Source organism: Antedon mediterranea, chromosome 10, assembly GCF_964355755.1.
Source record: "Antedon mediterranea chromosome 10, ecAntMedi1.1, whole genome shotgun sequence".
NCBI classification, from domain to species: Eukaryota; Metazoa; Echinodermata; class Crinoidea; order Comatulida; family Antedonidae; genus Antedon; species Antedon mediterranea.
Window position 1 is genome coordinate 18,125,977 of NC_092679.1, and position 22,745 is coordinate 18,148,721.

At 32.9% G+C, this 22,745-nt stretch overlaps 3 protein-coding genes across 4 annotated transcripts in view; 2 read left to right on the forward strand and 1 right to left on the reverse strand.

Moving 5' to 3' along the window:
* The first annotated feature begins 471 nt into the window (after nucleotides 1-471).
* Nucleotides 472-8,261, forward strand: LOC140060181 (mitochondrial basic amino acids transporter-like). Its single transcript, XM_072106280.1, has 4 exons — nucleotides 472-698; nucleotides 4,532-4,575; nucleotides 6,542-6,625; nucleotides 6,877-8,261. Exons 1-4 carry the CDS (start codon nucleotides 659-661, stop codon nucleotides 7,576-7,578), a joined length of 870 nt encoding a protein of 289 aa, XP_071962381.1. The 5' UTR covers nucleotides 472-658; the 3' UTR covers nucleotides 7,579-8,261.
* Nucleotides 8,262-12,876: 4,615 nt separating this feature from the next.
* LOC140060626 (transcription factor YY2-like) lies at nucleotides 12,877-18,402 on the reverse strand. Of its 2 annotated transcripts, none has more exons than XM_072106917.1 (5): nucleotides 17,861-18,402; nucleotides 16,454-16,619; nucleotides 16,039-16,099; nucleotides 15,356-15,514; nucleotides 12,877-14,763 (listed from the first exon to the last, which is right to left on the reverse strand). In XM_072106917.1, exons 1-5 carry the CDS (start codon nucleotides 18,378-18,380, stop codon nucleotides 14,527-14,529), a joined length of 1,143 nt encoding a protein of 380 aa, XP_071963018.1. In that variant the 5' UTR covers nucleotides 18,381-18,402; the 3' UTR covers nucleotides 12,877-14,526. The 2 variants fall into 2 exon arrangements, with proteins under 2 accessions (XP_071963018.1, XP_071963017.1); XM_072106916.1 differs by having other exon boundaries at nucleotides 16,039-16,111.
* A 2,428-nt stretch (nucleotides 18,403-20,830) lies between these two features.
* LOC140060496 (uncharacterized) overlaps nucleotides 20,831-22,745 on the forward strand; it is a 43,761-nt gene continuing 41,846 nt past the window's right edge. Inside the window, exon 1 of the mRNA XM_072106737.1 lies at nucleotides 20,831-21,034. The gene's annotated coding sequence lies outside the window, so the exon portion shown is untranslated. The remainder of the gene's footprint in view (nucleotides 21,035-22,745) is intronic.

Genomic DNA, 22,745 nt, shown 5'->3' on the forward strand with positions numbered 1-22,745 from the left:
TCCTTGTCCGAGAAGACTCGTTCTCAGGGGCGCAGCCAGCGATGAAGTAAAGTGGGAAGTCGGCCGATAATTGAGTATTTTGCGAGCGAGGCGAACAACAATTGGCTGGGGGCCAGGGGCCGCCAAGGGTCCCCAGTCGGGGGCGTTCTAGACGCAGTGCGCAGGTGAAATCAAACCTGCTCGGTTTGCTTGTCAGGACCCCCTGACCTCCATGCACCCACTGGCTGCACCCTTGGTTCTACGGAGTTCTACCACCATGGAGCCTCAAACTATTGCTGATTTTATGGCTACATAATTAATACGGTTCTATGTCTTAACCGCTCGACTACTCACTCGCACTCTTAATTTTGGGTAAATTGTTGTTTCATTGAAAGTTCTAGATTTCTTAAGTTTAAACTTTTGTTGGTGGCGCTGTTTATTGAAAAAAAAAAAGAAATGTATGATTTTTTGACTCGTCGTGTGTGCCGAAAAAACAGACGACACGACACACACCGCGACACTCGCAGTACCACCGGTAGTGCAGCACCCATTCCCTCATCATTTCTTAAATCATGTTAGGCTAGGCCTTGTGTGTTTTCCCGAATGTTTTATCATCACAGCATTACATTTTCACATACATGATAACACCCAAGGCTCCTCTGTCTTGTTTAGAAAGAGAATGGCACACATTCATGATTTTATCGCTGGTTGTTTTGGAGGTAAGTTTAAATCAGTCTCTGTCTTTACTAGGCCTCCTAGCTAGGCCTACATTAATTATTAGGCTAGCCTATTATTTTAAATCCTGGCTAGGAGATGTTTAGGCCTAGCTAGTAGCCAACTAGGCTAGACCTACCTAATAGGTCTGAGTAGGACTATGTAGGTGTTTTTCTACCGCTAGCTAGGCAGGCTAGTGCAGGCAATATATAGGCCTAGGGTAGGCCTAGGCCTATAACGCCTTAAAAATATAATAATACAAGATCCCTCCATACATTTATTCGTCCAATAAATTTAGGAAATATGCTTTCCTTTGGCATTGCCATTGACACATTAATTAAAAATAAAATAGTATAGGCCTAACATTTCTTGAAGTTGAACTAGGCCTAGGCCTAGCTATAATTTTTTTTCACACTGCCTTTACAGAAGCTTTTTGTAGGCCTAGGCCTATGTCTGAAATTATCGTAATTAACACTAACAGTCCCAAAATCTCTCTGTTTAAACGTTCCCAATTGAATTGGCCTATATATAATAATTTAATCAAGGCGACTGAAATGTAGGCCTATTCCTGTATCTATTTATTATTTTGATAAATAAATATTTTCTTTTATAACAATCAGCACATCGGAGTACCAATATTATCAGGTAATTTCTATGTAATAATGCGGTACCTACAAATACGGTAGATAATATTTCTTTGCTTTATAACTGATATCAGACTAATGACAAGTGTTAAAATAAGATAACAGACTGTGTGTGTGTATTGAATGTCAAAGATTTGCAATTACCCTGTATTATTATACAAAATATTTGACCAGCTGATCCTATTCCAAATACTGTACAATGTTACGTGAAGATGGTAAATATAAAAAAAAAAATCACCAACACAGTAGGAGAAATGTTTCACAAGGTATACACAGTTTGATAGAGATGCCCTACCATAGAACAGAAAGGCTGACTCTGGCGGACTGAATTGAAACTAAAAATCTAATACCATAAAATACATATTTTTAAGATGTACTGTAATTAGGTTTTCTAAAGCTACTGGTATTGAGTTTTAAAAGTATGCACTTGAATGTTTGAGTGTTTATATTAAAAAAGTATGGTATTTCATCCAGTCCATAGTCCACACAGAAGTAGAGAATTAACTTAACAAACAGCACAGGGTAATGACATAGCTTCTTCAAGTTTTTCAAGTTCAGTGACCTATATTTAGGCTGTGCAAATTATTTTTATTTTAAGCCTTTTTAAAAAAACATTTTCTCAGCTACATATTTAGTTGCTATGTTATTATTTTTTAAGGCTTGAATAGTTTAGTAGGCTAATGTGGTACTGTTTGCTTCTGTTCTACAACCAGCTTCTATTGTTTTATTCTTTACTTTGCATATACTTCAGGGCCGTACGCAGGATTTTATTTGGGTGGGTGCGGATTAATATATTTTGGACCATTTTCATAATATAATGTATACACTACAGATTTATTTTAAGACCCTATAAAATGTGGACCTTTTGCAATTTGTGGGTGGCCGTCGAACCGCCAACCCCATCTCCAACCCCCCTCCTGCGTACGGCCCTGTATTTTGTAGAAATATTATTTTGAGTTTTTCGGTGGTAGTAGTAGTAGTACAATGTCAATCGTTTCAATAAATTATAACTGAAGAAATAATATATGGTAAACTTAAATATTTATTATGCTGAGGGAAATATATATTCCTGAAAGCAAATTATTTTATTTGGTTGTTTTATTAATTTTTTTTTTTTTTTCCTGACAAATTTGGTAAATATTCTGCTTATCTTCCCGGAAATTCACATCTAGGTTTAATTTGTCTTTTTTTGAGATCGTTGACCGAAATGGATTAAAGGAAACAAGATCGTATGATGAAAGATTCATCAAGGCTGTAGCACATTCAGTATTCACATACTAATAATAATATTATGTGGTAATGTGACTATAATAGAAGACCTTGTACACAGCTGTTAGTATTCATAATGATATGATTTAACAGGCCTACTGTAGCATACAGAAATTAATATAGTGGGGTTAAGCACAGTAGTGACTGTAGTGTACACTAGAGAGGTTTATTTTTATACATCCCTGGTTACTTTTAACACTTACAGTAATGTAGACAATCTGGCTGGTATCCCATTATAATGTCGGTGTCCATTGTTTTTTACTATTCAGACTACCACCATTTTTTAGAAACAACTTATAATAAAACTATATACTTACTATGTTGTTAAATTATTATCGCAATATATTTGACTTGTGGGAAATTAATTCAAATTATTGATAATTTATTTATCCATTTTTTTACTATATACCGACTACCAACATTTTTTAGAAATCATGTATAATAAAAACTATACAGTGTATAGTTTTTATTATACATGGTTTCTAAAAAATGTTGGTAGTCGGTATATAGTAAAAAAATCACTTACTATGTTGTTACATTTTTATTATTTTTACTATGTATGTTTTATTTGTGAAAAAGTAATTCGTGAATATTATATTTATGGATAATTTATTAATCCATTTTTAGTCGCGTGGACGCGACTCTATAGTTCACTATGTCAGTCAGTCAGTCTGTGTGTCTGTCGGTCCGGTATCACTATGCATTTTAGCACGCGACTGCCGCTGTTGGCCTTGTTTTTACTATACAGACTACCACCATTATTTAAAGAAAAAAAAGTATAATAAAACTATATGTACTTACTATGTTGAATTTTTATTTTAGTATATTTGATTTGTGGAAAAGTAATTCATGAATATTAATTGTTGATCCATTTTTTTACTATATACCGACTACCACCATTTTTTTAGAAACAACGTATATTAAAAATATACACTTACTATGTTGTTAAATTTTTATTTTGCTGTGTATATTTGATTTGTGGAAAAGTAATTCATGAATATCTTATTTATGGATAATTTGTTTATATTGTTAATCTAATATTTGTGTTGATTTTAATAACAAAATAAAAACAGATTACCAATGGTAAAACCTATTGAATTTACAAAATATAATAATTGAACCGGTACATCATTATCTAAGGTATCTCACGCTGCAAAAAAGAAACTGCATTGGCAAAAAAATATTCAGACTTTTGTTAAGCAAATATTGTACAGTAATATCACTGAATAACAGATAAGAATGGTTCAAGGCTTTTCAATGCTAATGACACTTGAGAAAGAGGATTATAGAATTACAGTAAAATAGATCTTTTTTTCTTTCACGTGTTTCGATTGACCACAAAAAATCCCTGTACTTGGATGCAGCCATGACAAATAATGTGGCGAGGTTGTCGCAAGAAAAAGGAACAATCAGTGTCAAAAAGTGGTCTGGTTGAAACCTTACCAACCGTACAGTACTGGTGGCTATGGCCCTGATTTTTTCGAAAAAGTATTTGTTAATAAATAATTTGCTGGGGCACCAAGTGCATACAATACGGACAACCACCCTTTTACGATACTCAAACAACCTATTATAAATGCCGCTGCACACCTTCCATGCTATATCATAGAGGAATGACTTAATTCCTCCTCAGTTATGTATCCTACAGACCCAACCTCTTGTGCCCTTTTCAGTTTTTGGGACCAACCGACCCACCAGTCTCATTCATTGTACAGTTTGTAAATGGCTATTAGGTGTGCTTTTTGTAAGACATTAGCCTAAGACTGACTAATCCCCACACAGCCTCCCTACTCATGTCTGATTGCAATTTTAGTCATACCAGTATAAGAGACTTGTGGTTCTCCTCAAGGTAAAACATTTTGTAGTAATGTATAAATACTGTATAAGAAGGTTTTAATTCTGAGTGGTTTATTTTTGTTTTTTAGGAGCAGCAGGTGTGTTGGTAGGCCATCCATTTGACACTGTTAAAGTAAGTATTGTATATTTTCATTGTCAAATCTAGAAATTTTACTATTCTATCCACCATTATTATATTTTGCTGAACCCATACTGAATATAATTTTAAAACATTTGTATTTTTAGACCACTAGATTCATCATTTCTTTCTAAACTTGGATTACTACCATGTTTTATTGTCAGCACTATACAGTCTTCTTTACCAATTAATAAATAATCATTACCCTATTAATACCATCTTTTGAAAAACATCAAGCCTTGCATTCTGCCGTACTTTCATTATCACAACACTGTTCTGTACAACAACCAATTGAGGAATCACGATATCCAGGCATAGTAGTGAAAGCTAATACGGTAGTATTAGTATTACCATAATGTCGCCTATTAAAACCATTAAAAGAAAAAAGTCAACAGCTCAATATTATTTACTAAATATCGACGGACTGTGTTTATTCTGTACACTTTACCATCTGCCACACAGTATGCCAAATAAAATAACTCTCATTCTATCTAATTTAAACAAAAACAAGCATAAATTAATATTATAAAATGGCAATGGTCTGAGGTTAAAGAAGGAAGTATATTTAACAATACCCCACAATTAAATATTTAAAGTTGGTTGTACATTGGTGGGGGAGGAGGCCTGTACTTTTACAATACTCCAAACTAATGACAACAATTGTGCTAGTCGTAGAAGGTGGTCCACTATTCTTTGATACCAACTACTATAAAATTAGATTTAATTTAATCTCCAACTACAAATGGTGGGCTGTACTCACAATGTTAGTGTCAGAAGTATTCATTACAAGCTACTGTAGATGGTAACACTCTTTTATATCAAATTATTCAATCTGAAAATTGGGATAGAGCTTATGTATACACTACAATAAAAAACATTTATTCAATAATATTAATAATATTTATAACAGGCTGGTAGTAATTCAGTGATAATGATGGAATTAGAAGAGGTCTGAAAATATAACATGCAAGAGTTTGCGTTTTTAAACATTATTTTGAGAATACCTTTATACTGTAATCAGTTATTTGGAGAAAATAGACGTTTAGTATTAATCAATTTTGCCTCTCAGCAGATTTTTTGTTGTTGTTTCATAATGCTATTCCAATAATAATTAACTTTGAATAAAGATCTACACTATACAATTTTGTGTGATGCGGCCATATATGGACATGATGATATCATATCACTAACATATTTGGGCATATCGCTAACATATTTGGGCACATCACACCTTTTTTTTTCAAACTATAATTGCTACAAACTTGTCCTTGAAAATCTAGTGTGGTTTTTTAAGTGTTTGTACATACAAAAGATCAGACCGTGATTGTAGCCTTCACACAATCAAAAGAACAAAAACCAAATTCTGCAGTGCAGTAATTTTGTTATGCTAGAGAAGAACTTTTTGTTAATTGAAATTCCTCTTGAAAAATCAACCTTTTATAATTCATGCTTGTGTCTGAATATTCACCAATCACACTTATTTTATATTCAATTTTTTCCTTATATTTCCTTAGTATTAACTAATGGTACTTGGACAATATAGATTTAAGGATTTCCTTTGAATTAATATTCACTTGACTGCAAAGATAATTTTTAAATTTTAAGGGTATTCCCCTTACCATAAGGCCTGAAATGAAAGCACAATTACTAATTCATCCGCCATCAAACTTTTTCTTAAAAAACTCCTAACTAAAACAAATGAGCAACCCACCTACCACGCAAGCACATTTAGCCTTCCATACATTTACTAATACTACACTAAATCAGTTTTGAAATTTTCAACTAGCATATGAGAATTCTACTAGCAAATTGCCAGTTATTGCAAAAGGCAATAAGTGAATAACTTTATTGAATCTACAAAAGGTGTATTCAATGTTTGATTTTATTCATCTTTATTGTTTGGGGGATATCTTTAATAATTTTCAACTTTAAACATTAACAAATTATTATTTTTTGGTAGGTGAGATTGCAAGCACAGAGTTATCACAATCCTAGATATTCTGGAATCATTAACTGTTTTTCAACAATTATAAGAAAGGAATCGGTATGTTCTCACTATTTTCGCTTGTTCTTTCAAGTTATTGTAGTCTATTTCATGCTTAGCTTACCTGGATAAACCAACAATAGCCTTTCTCCTTGAAGAGCAAAATATAAATAACTCGAAAAGTAGAAGCTTTCATTGAACTCCTCCTATCCACAAATGGTATATTACATGAACTATGTACTCAAGTGAGAGCCTCCCCACAAACCACATAACCACAATCATTCTAACCATCTTGATATTTTTTACTTCAGGTATTTGGTCTTTTCAAAGGAATGTCCTCGCCCCTTATAGGCCTTGCTTTTATTAATGCAATTGTCTTTGGTGTGCAAGGAAACGTGGTAAGACTTTTTGAGAAGGAAACTTTACGCACTCAAGTAATTGCTGGCGGAACTGCCGGCTTTTTGCAATCCTTCATTTGCAGTCCAATGGAACTGGCTAAGACGCGGCTGCAACTTCAGGGATATGGGAATGGCAACGGTGCAAAAGAATACAAAAACTCAGTTGATGCAATCATGAAAATATTTAAAAATGAAGGATTTAAAGGTTGTTTTCGTGGCTTGAAATTAACAATCTGTCGCGATTCGTTGGGCTATTCTATATATTTTGCAGCTTTTCATCAATATTGTCAAATGTTTTTATACATGTCGAATCAGGAGTACTTGCGGGTCTGGGAGTTACTACTAGCTGGTGGGTTCGGTGGGATGACCTCATGGGTCACGTCAGTTCCGGTTGACGTTATAAAAACGAGAATCCAAGCTGACGGAATTCATGGCAAAAACAAATTCAACGGTACTATTGATTGTATACGAAGTGGTTTAAAAGAAGAAGGAATAAAAGTATTTACTCGTGGACTTGGCTCCACGTTACTACGTGCCTTTCCCGTCAATGCTGCAACGTTCACAGTCGTGTCTCTGTCGCTTGAACTTATGCAAGTCGATGAAGAAGATAGCTAAAATGGATACCTTATTTTTTTAGGTATTTTTTATTACCATACTGACGCAGGTATAAGCTCACCACATGAACAAAAAATCACTACTACAAAAAACTAGAAAAATGTAGACTATAGTATTGTCAAAATTGCAAGGAATTCCATGGTTTTATCTATATTGTTAATAAATTTGCAAATACAGGGCGCAATTTGTTTACATCGAACATACAGTTAAAAAATAATGTATAATTAAATTATTTTCATTTGGCATGCCAGCTTGAGTCGCATAAGCAGGAAACCTACTATATCCTATATTTTAAAAACTATAACTAGGATTCATATGTTCATAATTCCTTTTTTAGTAATTTGATACAGAATACTGCACACTAACATTAACAAGTACAGTAATACATTATATATTTTACAAAAAACATTCAACTATATGCTAGGCCTTCAATATTTAGGTCTAAAACAACATTTTACTTTGCACAAAAATGTTATAAAGTTAGGTAGGCTTTTACCCGAGGATGGGCTTATACTGCGTCACTATGGTATCATAAATACGGTAATGGAATACATATTTGCGAGTATCAAAGCAATTTGTGAAGTAGTTTGGTTGAAAGTAAATTCTAGGGTAAGATTAATAATTAATGACATAGTAAACAATTTTCTATTTTAGGCAATAATTAAATTCACTTTATTCATAGAGTTATTCATATATATATTTGAATACCTGTATTCATATCCAATTACATTAATTCAGTATGATGCAATGTATTTAAGAAAAGATATAATAGTACTGTATTCGATACATGTTCAGATTAATTCCTACTTTTATTTTTGGCAACTACTGCACATTTTAGTATATGTACTAGAAATATTATACATTTAATAATCGCTTATTTTCGCATTACAGAAAATTTAGTCATCTTATGGAGTGGTGTATCATTGTAATATTATAAATTAATTTTAATTTGTTATTTTATTTAGTACTCTAATGTATGTTTTTAAGTTGACAAATTTTATTTATATATTTATTTTCTGTTTTAAGGTCTACTAACTATTATAACAGTACTAACACTAAGCCAATGTTTATGTTTTTAAGTGCAAATATTTAATTTATGCACAGAGTTAGTTGAGAGTTTTTATGTTTCTCTTTCTTTTGTTTAACATCTTCCTAAATTACTAGTATCTACTTTTTAGTGCAGTTAAAAAAATTATGCTCTTGGGGAAAAAATGTTTTTAATAAAAGAAAGTTACTACAGTATTACTATATACCATATACAGCATTTTACTCATTCTATTAAAAATGTATTTTCCCTCAAAATCATGAAAAATAAAGATTTTTTTTGTTTTAATAAAGTTAATCACTTTCATAGAAAAATATTTTTTACTTATAAAAAGACAAATTATATGGTTAACTTGTACCAAAACATATTGGCTTGAATTTTTTTTCAATCCAGTTTTTGGTCAAAATGAGTAACTATTATGGGACATTAAAATGGCATACTCAACAACAAAAAAAGAAGAAAAATTTCGGGAGGACAATATATATTTAATGTTGTTGGTAGATTATTTTGGATGACTTTATTATTTAGCAATTTTAATTAAATCTACTTACTACTACTATTGTATTATCCTAATAGAAGAAGATGCAGTTGAATTTATGTATGGTTGATACAAATATGTTAGTTTATATATCGGTATTTTATTATGGTAAATTGTATCTGCTTGCCTAAGTCTAACAATTATTTTATAACACGTCAAGTGTATACTTGCCATTTGATTGGGGCATTATGTGTCTTTATTTGATCCATCCTAAAAGCGACAAAAAAATGTGATGTGCCCATTATATGGACATCATGATGACATTACTACCATATTTTGGTACATCACACTATTTTTTTGTCAAACTAGTTTGATAGTGTAGACAGAGCTTAAGTTATTTTTTTGATGCATCAAGTGTATACTTGTCATTTGATTGGGGCATTTTGCATCACATGCCATGGATTCAACCTTATGATTAGGTGGTACCTTTCATGGTTTGTGTAAAGATTTTGAGAATATACTGTAAAAAGCAACATGTAGTGGGCATCAGCTCTACTCCATGGCTATATTCTTCATATTTTTCTGATGGGCAACATTTTGTGTATTCTTGGAAAAGATGTACTGGTCTATTTTACTCAGTTCCACCTCATTATAAACCAGTATAGCTCTCAACTCAATTGTGTCCATTCCACTCATAAACATATGCACTCCGAGCCAGGCTGGGTATTTCTGCAAAGTTTATTTGCAGAGATTATTTATTGCTTTTTACCCATGCTATGGTGCACATTTTGCAAATACGTTTTGTGTACTGTTATAATTTACAAAAAAATATATCAATTATTCATAATAAGCAATAGATTCAATAAGCATCATGAAAGTGTATTGACAATTTTCCGATACATTTTGCAATGTAGTGTTAGTTTATACTGTTGAAGTTCATTAATATTCCATTTTTTTAAAGGTTTAGAATACAAAATATTATATATATTTATTGATATAATTATTATGTAGCTCATTTTGAAAATTATAATAGACGTAGTAACTGTATGTAGAATATATTTAATTCAAATGCTATGATGTGTGTAGTATAAATTAAATATTGTATTTAATTTAGACATATCCAATCATGTATAATTTTAACACAATAGGTGTTAAAATTACATTTTTTGCATTTTTTTTAAATATTAATTTTTGATATAAGGTGAAGGAGTTTTTAATTTTGCGACAACCTGGGACGTATATTTTATGACATCACATAAATGTATTATTTGCATTTAGTAATTTTCGTCGAGTTGTGTCACACGCTTGATTGATTCTAGGATCCCAGTGATGCATGAATCACATGTATTTTAACCTCCTTGGGTTGATCATTACAAAATTTAAATTAATTTTTTTTATAGAGGGTGTCCTGCATGCAGTGGAAACTGACTACGAATGATTTACTTCATTTTCGTAATTTTGTTCTAACGCTGCAGCCAAATATAGCATACTAAAACCTCAATTCTATAAGCACATATTTATAATATTTAAATAAACTTGTAACCTCTTTTCAAGATGTTTTGCACTAGCATTTTTGTATTTGAGTTTTGTTATGAATATTTTTACTCTCAATTTTATATTTTTTTTGCACTTACACACAATTAAAGTTTATTATAATTGCACTCTAATGGAAAAGATGTTATTTTACAAAAGTTACTCAAGTAAATTGTTCTTTTATAATACAGAGTAGAACCTTAATAAGGGACGGACATTTTCAGGGCCCAACAAAGCATCTCCTTAAAGATGTATTGTCCCCCAGAAACATGAAAAATGATAATTAATTAAATCAGACTTTGAATAATGACTTCCGTAGAAAAAAAACGAAAAAAATAATTTTTTCACTCATAAAATAACATAAAATGGTTAAATTCAACCAAAAATCCATTGCCTGACAGCCAATTTAGCAATTTTTTGGCTTAAATTACAGTTTTTTCAGGTAAATAAATTTGGTTTTGATGCAATTTTTGGTCAAAGTGGATAACCATTATGTGACATTAAAATGGCATATCCAACAACAAAAATTTTAAAAATTATTTTTCATGGGGACAATACATCTTTAAATTTATAAGGACGTTCCCTGAATAGGGGTTGGCTGTAGTGACTGTTAACAACACAATATTTTCTTTTGTTTGTTTTACAGTAAAGTGTCCCAAAGGAGGGGTTCAATTAATTAAATATGGTAAAATGTTTTCTTGGAAGATATACTCCTTTACTAATTAAGAGAGAACACATTCATTCATAAGGGAAATGACCTCTACACTGAAGATCAGTAAATCAATGTGGTTATAAATTATATCACAGTATCAATGGAAGGACTAAAATCATCTAATGAATGAAAATAATTACCTTTCTACAACCTTTTTTCTGAAATTGATATTGTTTCATCAGCCGATGTCTAAAGAAGAAATCATGTAACTTTTCTTGTCTGAAATTACTAATTACTATATTTTATTCATCATGCAATTTTGTTCACAAATTCCTGCTGACGATGCTACTACTGTATAGGAATTTGTCCCAGTTAAATTAATTACCTATACATAAGGAAAAATATGCCAAGGCTTCAAATCCACACAAGCAAATAGCAGTAGTTTTTTCATTTTTAGTTTAAATCTGAAAAACTTTCAGGGGAAAGCAGTTTAATTTTAAAGCAAAGGTACTTGAGACTTCTGCTTCAACAAATTTACTTGCTTGTTAGTTGGTTCCTAGTTAGACACCATTGGTAGTGGATAAAAAAAAGTAAATTTCTAGCCTTTTTGTTAAATATTCCTTTCCACAAGTTGAGTTCATATTAGTCGTACATTACAGTATCAAACATATTCTTGGCACAATGACCAGGGTAAGTGTGTTTTAGCTGCCTTTGCACCTCACTTTCTCAGAACTCACTATTTGTTTGATATTACAATACTTTATGCAGGGGATAGGCTGGGTTTCTGGCACCTATGGCGTGTCATACGTACTGGAATTTAGACACCTATCTGGAGCATAAAAAGGAAAATAAGATTTTTGGCCAGTTTATCCAGGAGACTGTACAAGTAATATAAACACCAATAGCAGAAAATGAATTCACTTAAAACATTATATGTTGCATTTTATTTTATTTTTTTTCTTTCCAACCCTTTTTTGTTTACTTTATTATTGAAACTATAGGATGGATACTTTAATTAAAACTATAACATTTATTAAAAAAAGAAATTTACATTTACAAATAATAAAAGAAAACAAGATTTAAATTTTACAATTATTGCTACCCAAACTCGTTATCCCAATTTACAAAATTCCTATTAAAACCAACATAGCTATGCATAGAGCAGCATTTCATTCACTACCTTTAACTTTCATTCATCAACAGATTTTGTTAATTACCAGTTCTATGGTTCATTCATAAATATATGATGACCATCTCCGAGCAAGCAAGATTATTACAGTAATTGAAACAGACTGAGTAATATTAAATATTCTTGTCCCCCTCTCCTTGTCCCCCTCTCCTTGTCCCCCTCTCTTGACAACATATGTAACATAATAAAGTATCAAACCATTATTTTTAAAACAGTACAATAACCAATTCAATAGGACATGCAATAGTCGTCAGTGCATTAAACATAGGCAGTGCAATATAGTCATCAGTGAAAAATGTTTTAGTTTCTATATAGGCTACATGTAAACGAGATTATTAAACCCACATAATCTAAAGCCATAAATCAATTTAGTACAATGCATCATTGACTAAATTTATTAAACCGGCTAGGGATTATGAATTGTATTATAATCTGTATTCAATTTGAGCATAGCAAATGGGTACAATCATTACACATTTTGTCTGTAGTTCCTGCAGGAGCAAGTGTGCAATAGTTTTATACAGTAAGTCTACTTTTTGTTTATAAATATCTGTTCAATTTACATATTTGTGCTTGGTTTTTAGGACTTGCTCTGATGCCATTTAGTGTGGATTGGATAATTACATCTTAAAGAAATAACAGCGTGAATGCTTTTTCCATGTGAGTATATTGTGTGGTTACCATGCGATAACTTTACTATTGCATGAGCATTATACCTCATGTGTGCATTGCATAGCTATGAAACAAAATTACAATTTGACTAATGAATGAGCATTTATATCTCATGCATGCCTATCATGATTATAACTTGATCATCATGTAAGCATTACATGCCTATCATGTGATTAAAACATGACTATCATGTGAACATTGCATGCCTATCATGTGATTAGAACTTTAATATCATGTGAGCATTGTATACTGATCATCAGATTATAACATTATTTTGTGAGCATGCCTGCCATGTGATTATAACTTGATCATCATGTGATTATAACTTTACAATCATGTGAGCATTGCATAGCTATCATTACAATAATGACTAATCACGATCACTGCCAGACGTACGTACCGTAACACATGAGCAATAAAAGACATTTACATCATTTTAAATAACATCATCCCGTAAATGAGTTTATAAAGAATTAAGGAATAAAATGAAGGCACTATTAGCTACAAGAATGTACTTAAATTCAATAATCCTGAACAAAACACCCATTTGACCAATCATAAGTGACAATTCAAAAGATCATTGGTCAATTGCTTGCGTTGCTTACTTAATTTCTATAATCTTGAACAAAACACCCATTTCTTTTATACATCAATATACAGATATGACAATACATAATTAATTCATTACAAAAGAAAGTTATTTAAAATAATGTGATTTATGTAATAATAATCACAAGTTTATGAATTGGCATATTTACATAAGTCTATTCTTTGTTTTACATTTCATTTACAATAGAACACTTTGGTTCCAGTTTTTCATTTTCGCCCTCAAGTCAGGACAAGATACCCACTCTGAATCAAAATTAGTAATAGCCAAATGTCTCGATTATATAGTATTATCTACAATAACTATGGTAAGGAGAACCATTATTATTTTCTAGTAAAAGAGCAAACTGTCCTCACGGTGGATGCACAAGCAAATGGTATCAGCATAAAACTTTGTTCTCACTTTGATGCAACGAAAGGACGTAATTTAACCAATCACAATGATGATCCTTGTGTTGCATTCTGGTGGGAACCAAGGTTTATGCAAAAGTTAAACAACACTAAATTGTTACCATATGTTCTTGCTGAATAATGATTTCATGAAGGGACCTAAAATGGTACTTGCCACCTACAATGAACAAATTTGCATGTAAGCATGCGTATACAAGTTTATGCCTCTTAATTGCCTTAGCGCTAGTTGCTAACTACTGTTTAGTCACAGGTAGCTTGGGATAAAAATGATTATTAAGTGTTTGAACAGCTTTGTGAACTATAGAAGTTGACTCAAAGAGCGGGAAATCAAGCGCAATCAATGTTTGTATTTGACGACAAGGTTACATTTGCAGAACAAACTGATGCTGAGCTTGTTGTTGGACCTGAGTTTGCTGCTGTGCTTGTTGCTTCGCTTTTGCGTGTGTCAGTATGTGCGATTTCAAATTGGTGGACTGAGCGAATTTCTTGTTGCACCCATCAAACGGACAAACATAAGGACGATCTCCCGTGTGAATCCTTACATGTGTACGTAAATTGAAATCGAGCGAGAACCTTTTGCCGCATCCTTCGAATGTGCACTAGAAGTAAAAAGGTAGCATGCGTTAGGAAATAATAAATTGATAGATTAATAGTATTAGGAAATATTTTGAATTTGTAGAGCATTCCTAATGCTCCTAGTGCTTAGACCATATTTAATATGCATTAATCATTCATTACCCTAAGCATCATTTAAAGAATTACAAAGTATTATCTAAAGGTCTACAAAATCCGAGGCTATATGATATGTATAACACATAAATAATTAACAAAACCAAAGTTAAAATAATCAGTGATGAAGTGAAAATGAGAAGGTGGAAGTGGTAGGCCATGTTCTGAGAATGAATCCTGAATGTCATTGTATGACTGCATTAACATGGATGCCAGGAATCGTCAGGTGGGTTGACCCAATACAACCTGGAAGGTTGGGAAAGAGATAGAATAGGCTGGAGATCATGAAATGAAGCTAGAAACAGAATTGACTGGAGAGAGATTCTTGTAGCCTTATGGGACACTTGGCCAAAAGAGGATAGGAAGGTAAGGTGTCTACACTATCAAACTATGTGATGTGGATATGATGATTATTATTACTAACGTATTTGGGAATATCACACTTTTTTTTATATCACATACCTGAAATGGTTTCTCACCAGTGTGAACTAACTGATGTCTCTTCAGTTTGGAACTCTCAACAAACGCCTTCCCGCATTCAGCGCACACATGCACCCTGGGGCCATGAGTGTGGAGATGCTTTCGCATAGCTGAATTGTCGCGAAACATTTTAGAACAGCCCTGTAAAAGTTTATAAAATTAGGAAATTGAATAAAACATGGCAGATCTTGACTGACCAACTGTTACTCAATTATTCAAATAACTTGAAATCTGTTAAATAAAGTCACAAACAATAGCCATAAAAATTGGAATATGTGCAAGGCTTTTCTCATCCATAGTCCCAGTAGTAGAACAAGTCTTCTCAGGTAAGAACTATTGAGTTTCTTTTTTTGGTAATCAATGTTTAAAACAATTACAAAAAAAAAAAAAAACAGGCCTTCATTATAAGGAATGTTATTTCTGCTTGGATCAGCGATCCACAAACAATTTATTTTGCTGCCTGAAATTAGATTCCCGTTTAGTACTACATCAATTGCATTTAATATGTATACAAGCATTTTCGGCAAGATTAAACCACATAGACTTAACTCATAACTATGTAGGCTAACAACAAACACCACCATAGTTTACAGAACATTGTCCTAAAGAACTGTTTAATAGTATTTTAAATTTTAAGCCTGTGGCAAAAAGATGAGTTTACATACCTTATGTGGACATGCTATTGTTCGAGGGATGTCATCATCTTTTGGTTTCTTGGGCTTGATCCTGGAAGACAAACTTTATTTATTGCAGAAAACAATGATTACAACCAAATATACCAAGAGCATGCAAAATCAAAAACAAATTGTCACAAACAAACAGCAATAAATTATTGTTATACTGTAATATATAATATATTTATAATCAAAGTCAATGCAACTCACTATAAATACATTTATCATGATGGCTAAGGATCATGCACCAAGAAGATTTCTAATTCTGTTATTTAATAGACCTTTTTTTACACAAAAATTATATACAAACTACATAAGAATAAATAACAAATAAAACGGATTTGAATGACATTAAGACATGCATGGATATTAAACATGTATTTTGATTAGAGCAATATTAACCCACCTTGCAAATTCTGCTAACTGTTTCGGATCACTCAAGTCAATACCTGGAATACCGCCGGGCGGTAACTTCTTCCCCATGAGGTATTCAGAGTAATCTGGTGGGTCATTGAGGGCTGAAAGGCCCGATGCAATATCCGATGAACTGCCTTCATCCTCCTTCTTGTCCTCTGAAAAGAAACCGATAAATCATACATCTGTTTTAACTATTGTTTTTATATAAGCATTAGGTTAATAAATATGATCAATGAACCCACTACCATTAGCTGGAAATTACAAATTTCAAAATTATTTTATATGTTTACATACATGCCAATATTTGAAGTTAAAAAAACGGGAGGTCAACAGCACCCTCTGTATATTATCGAGAGGCAGATGGTAGTACAATGGCTTAAATATCGTAAATTTGCTTGTGTGTAAGTCTTTTTGCTATATTTTAATGCATAAAACCACACATATACATCAAAATCCATTTATCTTTGTAATCCGGAAGAAAATGTGGAAAAATGGGAACACAATATTAAATAGGCTGGGAGATAAATAAAAATATTGCGAGTTTCCCGGCCAAAACGGCAGTGTTGCCATGTATTTTATTCTTCTAAATACCATAATTATAAAAAAATGGTAAATTGTAAGGTTTTTAACAAATGTCTCATACTTGTGTAATTTTGTAAAAAAAATACACAAAAAACTGCATTTCTAAAAGAAAATTAATCTTTGTTTTTTTAAATTTTAGCAGCAGCTGATGAGGTCATTAAGTTTGAATTGACCTAAGCAAACCCTCTCATTGGCTGTTGATAAACGACCTCCCATCTAATTTGCATTAAGCTAACAGAGGCGGAAGCTGGCAAGGAAGGGGACTTAGCGTCCGCCATTTTGGATTTTTCTAGTTGAAACAGTGAATGTTTTCACTAAGATTTCACAAAAACATTAATGGCAATTGCATTTTTATTGGTGTCCCCTAATGCTTACCTTAAATTTGAATTTCTTAATTACAGAATATCTGTCAAAGGATTGTTAATATTCACATTAAACCCTTCAATAACCAGCGCTAGGCCTGTCGACCTACCAAGAACGAATCGCCATTTTTGTTCGCCATCTTCTATCATGGCTGCGCCCATGAGAAAAAAACATGGCGAAAAAAATGGCCGAAACGTAGCTTAAACTTTACTATAAAAAGTTCTAATGCGATTTACTTAAACATTAAACAGTTAATGTATACAAAAGTGATTGAAAGTTGTGTAACTTTCCAATAATTAATGGATAATGTCAAGTAATTTAATGCGTTGCATTTCTTCATTCCGTACGAAGCCAATTTTTAAGTGACGTTTACCATACAAAAACATTACATCACAAAAACAGTGTAAAAACTCTAATTTTTGGCCAAAATAAAATTGTTAAATGTATCTACCTGACGCCCACATTGTTACAGAAAACTCTCCCTCTAAAGTTTTTATTTGAACTTGTTTTTGCTCCCATTTTCTCGTGCCTTTGTCCGTATCAAAATTTAGGTCTCCGCCAGCAAGAACTTTTCGCGATCGGCTCTTTCCACTGCGTTTGCCTTTTTTACTGCTTGGTTCTTCAGAGAAAACATCGACATCTGCAGCGGGTACAGGGACAGTATCAATAATGTATGCTGCACCATATTCATCGATATCACCACCTACAATTTCTTCTCTAGTTTGTAAAATAATTTCTTCTCGATCGTCATCGGCAAGTGGTTGCAACGCGATCATCGATTGTCCATCACCAACTTCAATCGTTTCCACCGTTTCAATTGTTGCAACATTTTCTAATTGATCTACTGGAATAGTTACAATATTATCATCGTGAACTGTTTCTATAATGTGATCAACTGGAATATGTTCTACTTCAATGTGTTCCATAGATAAATCAGTGTCGGTATTACTTATTTCGTCTTCGGACGCCATCTTGGATTGAGCAAACCTTCCTGTTTTGTATTGAAAGGCGGGATCTAGCACGCCTCATGAATATTCAATAGAATCACGTGATGTGATGAAGAATTTACTTATGTGCGCTGCGGCATGGATGAGTGACAGTTTTGAGTATTTTGCATATGTGCATAAAGTTTATAAAAAATACATTTGATGTTATTCATTTTACTGTATGATATTAACGTGGATTGTTACAACAAAATGGTAGTCCATTTTTTCAGTATCGTACTTAAATAAGGTATTGTGACCAATTTATTGACATAATATAATATTAATAAATTATCTATCATTATTAACAAATTTGCAAGGAAGTCCATGAATAAAAATATTAGACTAAAATGTTACCTCATTCCGTCCTCTTTCAATTTATTTAACAACAATACAACATGCTAAGTTGCGTCAATAAATTGGTAGACAGAATAGAAAAAGAAGTTTCTGATAGAAAAGAAAATGTGTTTGTCGCCCTCTATTGCAGGCGTGAAAAATGAGTCTCGTTCCCGGCCGGCTGGCGATTTTTTTTTTCGTACATAAGTTGGGGACCCCATCATGAAACGTCACAAAATAAACATGAATAATTCATCAGTTAAATTTTCTTGTTCCGTGTGCACCCAAGCGTATAGCAACAAGAAGTGATTACACAAGTGCGGTACGATTCTAGGCCTATCTCCGCTGTGGTTGCCGCGTGCGATTTCATAATAGAATAGCGGAGTTTTGTGTGGATTGTCGAAATAATCAGCCTTTAGTTTATGGTGTTTTTAATATAGTTTATTACTAAAGAATTACGTGTTAAAATTATAGTTTCTATTGATACTATTAGGCCTAATTACTAGTCTCTAAACCCCTGTATATTCTAGTACAGTAGTAGCTGTGTGGGTGTGTGTGACTTGTGTCTTTGGGCTATGTCCAATTACTACTTAGTTTAATGTCTTGCCTAGCTGTCGATTAGCCTCGACACATTTTGCATAGTGGACGTGTGTGTGAAGAAGAGTGCGCGAAGGCAATCACGTGAATTGACCTAGAATCCTAGGCCTATTATTGTAGAAAGAATCGTATCGCAGTTGTTGTTCCGTGTGCACCCAAGCGTTCTTGGACATAGCCCAAAGAAAGCTTAGACCCACAAGAATAAAGAATGTGTTTAATTTGTGTACTGTATTTTTTAAATTCTGCTATCAATTATCAAACAATATGCAATGTACTCAAAGGAACTTTAAAAATGCGCGTATATGAACACATGAGATGGGAGGATTTGACCCACGAGAATAAAAAATGTATTTTTGTGTAATGTTTATTGTTTAATTTTGCTGACTTATTACTCGGATTGTGTCATACCAAAGATAGTGTAACTATTACCAAAGATAGTGTAACTATCTTTGGTCATACCTAACACACACACACGTCACACACATCCACACAGCTACTACTAGAATATACATGGGTTTAGAGACTAATAATTAGGCCTAATAGTATTAATAGAAACTATAATTTTAACACGTAATTCTTTAGTAATAAATTATATTAAAAACACCATAAACTAAAGGCCGATTATTTCGACAATCCACACAAAACGCCGCTATTCTTCAACAGCGGAGAAAGGCCTAGAATTGTACCGCACTTGTGTAATCACTTCTTGTTGCTATACGCTTGGGTGCACACGGAACAAGAAAATTTAACTGATGAATTATTCATGTTTATTTTGTGACGTTTCATGAGAGGGTCCCCAACTTATGTACGAAAAAAAAAATCGCGGCCGGCTGGCCGGCTGCATAGATCCGGGTGGTTGTGAATATTAATTTTGTGAATTATTTTGATCTTTTTTATTACAGCGCCATCTATAATCGAGTAAATCTACATCGAAAGTTTGGGTGGGGCTAACAAAGTTTTAGTGAAATTTGTGATTATTGATTTATAAAAGAGATTCCAAGAAAAAATTAGAAAGTACCACAAAAAAAAAAAAGTTAACTACAAATCTATATGTTACCAAATTTACTAAATAAATTTAATTTATGAATTGTTTGTCTTTTTAAAAACCATGTGTCTAAATATTTGAAATGATGGACGTGCTTGGCATGGGATTTATTCAAAGCATTCATGGATATACAGGGAAAATGAGTCGTTTTCGATTGGATACTGGGCGGGATTACATTAGGGCTAAGGTAGTGGTGGAGTAACCACGGTATTCGTCGAATCTAAAACACACGCATACATATTATTTAACCATAATATATACAGTATGTATTTTAAAAACTAATGAATGAAAACAATTTAGCCTGATCCCAATTACTCTCATCGCGTTTTTAAATTCTTAGGAAACGTAATACTCGAGATGGTCCCTTAAACACATAGGCGTTATTTTGGAAGATTCCAATCCAATGCGTGACTTTGCTACCACCTTTATAACCTTGGATGGAGCATCTATCCTAGCGGGGGTTAAACTGCAACTTAGCTCTTCTCTAACTAGGTAGCAGCCTACGTTTTCGCAAGTTTAATCGTCAAATTTACCTGTATTTGTTTTTAATAAAGGTAGACCTATACGTCATCTTAAGATTTTCTGAAGGAAATCAACGCTTTCGAAGATTTTTAATGGACTTTTGGTAAATAAGCCGTTTCCAAGACAACAGGCCGAATTAAAAGTAAGTGTTTTTTTAGCATTCATTCAAAGTACGTATATTATAATATTATAGACATCTTCTGCATTTTAATTCTCAACAATTATCGTATTGTTTTACAAATTTTAAATGCAGTCGAAAAATCTGCGGAGATGGATGCATGCATCACTCTCTTCGTAGTATACTTTAAATAAAGTGCAATTACTCAATTTGATCATTGATGTCACGATGAGAGGGAGATACGTATTTTCATCAATTTATTATTTTTTTTTTGTAATGATTTTAGTGGCCCTTCCTATTGTGGGGATCATATTATATTCATAACCAGAGGATTAAGGATACAAATATAGTGTAGAGTTTAGCGCCGAGTTAAGATATTGAAATTGATATGAGGTCCATGGTAATATATATATTGTAGTATTTATGTTGAATTTACAAAGAAAGGACCCCGCCCCAGCTAGACTAGTTGACCTACCACTAGCTAGATGGATACCTACATCAGGGAAAATACCTACATGGAGTAATCGTGTTACCATGGATTCTAATCTCCGTGACGTAACCCAACAATGGTTTATTAAGGCCTAATAAATAATTATGTCACAGAAAATAACCAAGTTGATGATGAGTTTAGCCATTACGTAGATTAACGTCTGCAAATGTATTCAATCAATATTGAAACCATTGTGTGAACTTTTAATGGAGATATTACATTCATGAATTTAAGTATGCAGAATCATGGAGGTAGCCCGGCCCCACCCTCTTGGCTGAATTGTCATCAGTTGGAGACTGGGGGGGGGGGGGGTGTCTTTTTCATCAATGTTAGATATTAATGTACTAATAGTCTTTCTAAGGGAAAATAACGTCATACCTTTTAAATTGATGATTATGAATAATTGTGACGTTAGTTTTACCATGGAGAAATAAGTCTATAGATTTACGTTATAATTTCATGTATAATAGATGGCTATAATGGATAACATTTTCTCCGTAATTCCATTTATAGATGGCTAGTTATAATAAGGATAAAAGTTGATATGCTAAACATACCGTAGGTCTATTATTAATGCAAAGGATGAAAGCTGTGTCCATCTATCGTGCTGAGATTCCATAATTAATTCTATAAAGATGTAACACTTGTTTCCCGAGAACATTGTTAATTGGATTGATTAATCCATACATTTTAATCAAAACGCTTGAGTACACTATTGATGTCCAAAAAGCAACCTCACTTTGAACTAGGCTATTCGTGGTTTGTGTGTGTGTTTATTTTGAAATCTGAATCGGATTTGATCGACCATTACAGTACTGTAAACAAAATATATTCTGGTAAATTTCCTACTTGGTGGACGCAACGCAAACGCTTTTTTGCCAATTAATTAAGTTTGGCCAAGTTTTTACATAGTAAGTGCGGCGTAACTTTCAAGGGGGACATCTGGTAAACAAACAAGAGGGGAGAGGGTGAACAAACAAGGGGGAGTGTGGGGGAGGGGATAATACAGTATGTACCCCTATTCAGAGGACTCTAAAATGGGACACATTGCCGGGTCCGGAAAGTGCTGCTTATTATAGCACAAACGCGCGCGAGCGTCGTCAACTTTGTACGCTTCGTAGTGTTACTATATTTAATATTGTAGAAATTTTTTTAATGTATAGTATATTGTTTATATCCATTTTGTTATTGTTGTTGTTTAAAATAACATGAAATTAATACGTTGGCAACCAGTAGAAGATATAT